Source organism: Helianthus annuus, chromosome 4 (genome assembly GCF_002127325.2).
Source record: "Helianthus annuus cultivar XRQ/B chromosome 4, HanXRQr2.0-SUNRISE, whole genome shotgun sequence".
NCBI classification, from domain to species: Eukaryota; Viridiplantae; Streptophyta; class Magnoliopsida; order Asterales; family Asteraceae; genus Helianthus; species Helianthus annuus.
The window spans coordinates 129,737,209-129,742,820 of NC_035436.2; the positions used below are offsets into that span (position 1 = coordinate 129,737,209).

A 5,612-nucleotide genomic window follows, 5' to 3' on the forward strand; every position below is an offset into this window, starting at 1 on the left:
ATGTTAACGTAAAAAACCGGCGCGTAAAACGTAAAAAAACGTTAACGTAAAAAACTGGCGCGTAAAACGTAAAAAAAGTTAACGTAAAAAACCGGTGCGTAAAACCTAAAAAAACATTAACGTAAAAAACCGGCGCGTAAAACATAAAAATCGTTAACGTAAAAATGGCGCGTTGAAAAAACGACGCGTGAAAAAGCCAGGCGTAAAAACGGCGCGTGGAAAAGCCGGGCGAAAAAACGGCGTTAAAAAGCGGCGCGTTAAAAAACGGAGTTAAAAAAACGGCGCGTAAAAAACGGCGTTAAAAAAACGGCGCGTTAAAAAAATGGCGCGTAAAAAAACAACGCTTGAAAAACGGCGCGTAAAAAATTAGGCGCGGTAAAAAACGGTGTTAAAAAACGGCGCGTCAAAAAAACGTAAAACGTAAAAAATTTAACGTAAAACTTAAATTGTAAAAAGTATAAAAATCTTTTAAAAAATCTGAATTTAAAAATGGTTTTAATAAAGAAATTATGTTTAAAAAATAAAAGTAATAAAAGGTAATTAATGAATAGGACAAAAAGGCAATTAAATATAATATATATAAAAAGACAAAAAAAGTAATTTTACTTAAATACCCTTTTCAATTAAAATATTAAAGACATAATAAGACAAAAAAGACTTAATATTATTTTTAAATACTTTTAATCTCATCCATCCATCATCTTGATCTAATGGCTAGAAAGTGGTTCGCGCAGTTCTTACAACTAGAGGTGGTTTTCATTTTAGCGATCCCCTATATATATATATATATATATATATATATATATATATATATATATATATATATATATATATATATATATATATAAAGCATTTCAGATGTAGATGTACTGAAATGTAATTTCCTATACAATTTTTAAGATGGTATGTAAAAGGTCAAGGTTAAAATGCCTATTCTTTTATTATTTTGTTCCCTTTATGCCCCTCCTCACACAAAATGGATACACCATTTATGAATACTGATTGATTCTCTCTACGTCGTTCCCTTCCCCTTCAATGTCATTATCAGTTTCTTAAACTCAAGAGTTCCTCTTTCAATGCAATCAATAGATTCTTTAATTCAGTTGTTCCTCTTCAATAGACATGTCCGTTTCCAGCCACCCCCACAAATGGTACCTGCAACTTCGTTCCCTTCTTATCATCACCCTCTTCCTGGGAATCCTTCATGAGGACCGATGAGACCTGGTCTAGGGCTCAAATTCACCTTCAACTTTGTGCACGCGCTTTACTCTTCGACAAAGCTTGCGTCTCGCTCTTCCCCCGCTCCAATCGCTCTTCTCCCTCTTCTAATTCCAAGCTCAATCCCAATTGTAACTGCCATCATATTCTGTTGGATAAATTATTTGTGATTTTTGTTCTAATAAATCTTTTTCATGGGTTGATGTTTTTATGTAGTGTACTGTATTTTAAGTAGCAACTGAATTCTGATTTTAATTTTTCTTTCAGATTTGCAGTTGCACGGGGATGATGTTTATTACACTCTGGAGAATCCTACACAAAATGTGGCACAGCCATCTAAGGTGTGTTGATTCATTTTTTTTTTTTTTTGTATGCATAAGTTTTTCTGTATGTGAAGATGATAATGTGTCACTAGATTAGCTGAAGTATGCTTTCTCTTTTCAACGTATGTTTTATTAATCAGAGTTAGCATCCACACTTGCAGGTATTTCACTTGTATGTTTTGCTTTTATAGTGTTAATGTTTTATCATTTTATTTTTGTTAAGTTAATAGTTTCTTGTTTGAAGATGATTTGATCAACAATGGGAAAGAAAGGTGGTTAGTTATCTACTGTGAAAAAAGCTATAAGCCATTCTGATTCCAGTGAGAAGATAGACAAGGTTTGTTAAAGTTATTTTCTTTGCACACAAGTTGTTTGATGAAATGCAATGTGGGTTTTAAGTTTTAAGTTTTAATTTTAATTTTTAAGTTTCAAGTTTAAGTTTTAACTTTTAATGTTTTTATGAAATAGAAATCTGGTAAAAAGAGTTCAAACAAATATTGGTTTGGAAACAGAAAGAGCAGTAGGAGTGTGGATAAAGATTTGTCACAAACAGAAACAACAGTAGGGGATTTTGTTAATCTCAATGAAGCCGAGAATGAACAGAGCAAACACGCATATTTGGTTGCGTATGCGACCTCTGTGGCGGCAGAAGCAGCGGTGGCAGCCGCCCATGCAGCCACTGAAGTCGTTCGCTTGACGTCCACTGTGCATTCGTCGAGTAAATCCGCAGAAGAAATGGCTGCTATCATTAATTTCATCTTCATTCCACCTACTTATTTATAATAAAGGTCCATCACTAATTCATTAATTTCATTTTAATTTTTATAGCTTTAATATATCTTTAATTCACTAATTTGTCTCAAATTAGCAAACTTTAATATGGGTTTTGACTTGATCATCAAAAAAACACGCTATATGCTTTATTAATGATGCAATTATGATACCCACACGATTATTGCCTTATTGGTCCAATCTGTGACAAGTTTCTGTCAAAATTTCTGCTTTTTTATCAAAACGTCGTCGTCTTGTTCTTCATGCCTGTTATTAACTTTATAACTTATGATTGATGGCTAAATGTTTGGAAATGATATTTGTTTGCAGTGTATTTAATGAATAAAAAAGGGGTTTTTTAGTTTATTGATTTTAAATAAATCTTGATTGTTTTTATGGGCAATTCATGTCGTGGATCTCTTGGAGACAAAGAAGTTAAGAGCTTAAATCAACCAAAAAACAGATCCGGTAATGGTGAACTACCCGATCAACAACCGTCTTCAGGCGGCCGGATTGACAACTTGAACCACCCTCGAAAGGTCACATCTGAAGAACTATCCAAGCACTCGAACCGCAACCCGAAACCCAAAACTGTTGTCGAAAACGACGACACCATGAACCGCAACACCACTGCGAATCAAGGTTTCTATGTGATCAGGAATAAGACCGAAAATATTTGTCATCTTTACACATTGGGTCAAAAGCTAGGCCAGGGTCAATTTGGGACAACATATTTATGCAAAGAGAATTCGAAACGAAAGTTGATTTCGAAAGAAGACGTAGAGGATGTGAGGAGGGAGATTAAGATCATGCACCATTTGGCCGGCCACAAGAACATTACCACCATTAAAGGTGCATATGAAGATCCGTTATACGTTCATATTGTAATGGAGCTTTGCAATGGTGGAGAGTTGTTTGATAGGATTATTCAAAAGGGGAATTATAGCGAGAGGAAAGCAGCTGAATCGATCAAGATTATTGTTGATGTCATTCAAGTGTGTCATTCACTTAGAGGAAAGATTGCTGATGAACTGAAGAGAGCTGATGCAGTTGTTCTTACGTATGTGTGTGATGAGCCTTCTACACTTGAGCGATCGAGTACTTTCTGGCTTCCTGAACTCAGACGATTGGAGGTATGCGTTATGTTGGTTTTATATGGATGGAATTTGAATTTTAATTGTTATATTTTCTTTTAGTTTAGGTTTATAGAATATGAACTATTGCTGGCTGGATTAATTACCATCTTAAACATAGTTACAGACTCTGATGCTCTTGTCTGGAAAATTTTTTTTCTGTATAAAGTAACGTATACTTTTGGCTTGCGAGTTACAGTGGGTTTAAAAAGCACAAATTTTGGATTAATAAACTGGTAAAGGAAAGTCGTGATATATAAATTTACGTCTAAACATAAACAGAAGGAGAAAAATGATTAAAAATGAATCTGTCCATCATTTGATAGCGTTATCACATTATTAATTTCTGTATGAGCTTTACTCCAAGGGGGACGATGACACGATTCAATGAATCTGTCCATCATTTGAGGCTGACTGCTCTCTTCTCTCCTTTCAGACACAATATGAGAAATATGAGTTCCTGTCACAATAGGACGTTTTAAAAAAAGCATCAATTGTCACATATACACACAACTTTCTCTTATTTATGGGAGCAAATTAATGAGTAGTTTTAAGTTAATAAGATTTTAGTAGTTCTCATCTATGTTTATCATTGTAGTTTGGCAACAGGTTTTGGTACCGGAGTCATGATATCATTGGCTACTGGTATGAGAGGCCCGGAAGTAGTGTCGGTTGGTGTTATGTTTGCTCTTGTGAATGGTGGACTTATTAAGGATACCTTGTTACTTTTTTGTTTGTCTTTCTTGTGAAATATCTTAGACATGACAATTTTGATTCCCTTGCTTTCAAATTGGTCAATTTATGTTATATATTATCTCTAACAAGGTCAAATTGATATTACTAGAAACATTATGTCTAAAAAGAAAATTATTCGAACGATGCCCAAAGAGTGTTTCTAATGCTAAACGTCCTAAAATGCATTATATAATTCTTATTATTGTTATTATTATGGTTTCTGTTAATTACACATCATGGAATGAAGGCGCGCCTCATGTAGTTTTGGGTCACAATTGGTCAAAATTAGGGCTCGTAGGAGGTTTTTGCGTGAAAACAGCCTAAGAATGGACAAACTATGAAAGGTTTTCTGATCAACAAACCTAACTCATCCCAACCCAAGTTCGCATGTTCTACTCTTTTCCAAGTGACGTATTGTTGACTCCGCCGCAACGCGCGGGTTTCCCACTAGTTCTAAAAGATTGATGAGACGTGAGGTCAAATCCATGCTTGGTAACATGAATTGATTCATCTTTATTTACCTTTGGGTGAGGACTACCTCATTTATGTATGTATTGGGTGAAATTCAATATGTAAGTCTACATGGTTTCTGCGCATTGACGCTTCGGTGATGCTTCGACGTAGTGCAAATGTTAGAAAAATTTGATGTTTTTTTGATTTCGATACCATTTTTTCTGAAACGTTACCCTTATGCAAATTTTCTAAATCCACCACTATTTCTGCGCAACTTTATAATGATGGAGTCCACCATCACATAATCTCAACTCGGGCAAAGCTCTCTCTAACCCGGTGTGGCCTTGATGGTTTCAAAACTAAGGCCTCTCATTCCTTGGGAACAATCTATATTCATAGTGTGTGACATATCATAACCTAGTTATGTTTTTGTAAATTCGTTTGGGGTTAAAATAATAAGATTACGAGAAACGGATAAGAAGTTGCAATAACTTTTAAAAGGGGTAAACTAAGTATATTATGGATTTAAATTGAGATTCAATTAATTACTTATTGTTAAATTCAAACGCATGTGATATAAAAAATAATACTTCAAATAGTCAATTACATGAAAAGTGACATCTCTCTTTAATTATGTTAGTTTTTTTTTTTCATGATATATCAAGAAACATACTTTCTTATTATTACGAGTATACAATCTTAAATGTAAATTGAAAATAGAAACCATTATAAACATGATATATTTATATAGAAAGATGGTGATGTAACATATAATTCATTGATATCAATCTTATTTTTATTATGTACCGATATAAATTTTGAATTATCCACATATGGAGGCATTTATACCCCTTGATTATATAGCTACGTAGTTATTAGAGTCAGTTATAATATTTAGAAAGAATGGTCATATTTTTAAGCTTGTTAACGTGTTTAGTAGTTTATTTATATATAATAATGGCAGAAGGCAGAACAAGTT

General features: G+C 33.8%; 1 protein-coding gene across 7 annotated transcripts; it reads left to right on the plus strand.

Moving 5' to 3' along the window:
• The first annotated feature begins 965 nt into the window (after positions 1-965).
• Positions 966-4,276, plus strand: LOC110936845 (calcium-dependent protein kinase 5). Of its 7 annotated transcripts, none has more exons than XM_035989112.1 (6): positions 969-1,349; positions 1,486-1,559; positions 1,682-1,702; positions 1,786-1,878; positions 2,025-3,445; positions 4,044-4,276. In XM_035989112.1, exons 5-6 carry the CDS (start codon positions 2,708-2,710, stop codon positions 4,155-4,157), a joined length of 852 nt encoding a protein of 283 aa, XP_035845005.1. In that variant the 5' UTR covers positions 969-1,349; positions 1,486-1,559; positions 1,682-1,702; positions 1,786-1,878; positions 2,025-2,707; the 3' UTR covers positions 4,158-4,276. The 7 variants fall into 7 exon arrangements, with proteins under 7 accessions (XP_035845003.1, XP_035845005.1, XP_022034953.1 ...); XM_022179261.2 differs by having other exon boundaries at positions 970-1,349; positions 1,634-1,702; positions 2,010-3,445; XM_035989114.1 differs by having other exon boundaries at positions 970-1,349; positions 1,634-1,702; positions 2,010-3,445; positions 4,055-4,276.
• The last annotated feature ends 1,336 nt before the right edge of the window (positions 4,277-5,612 follow it).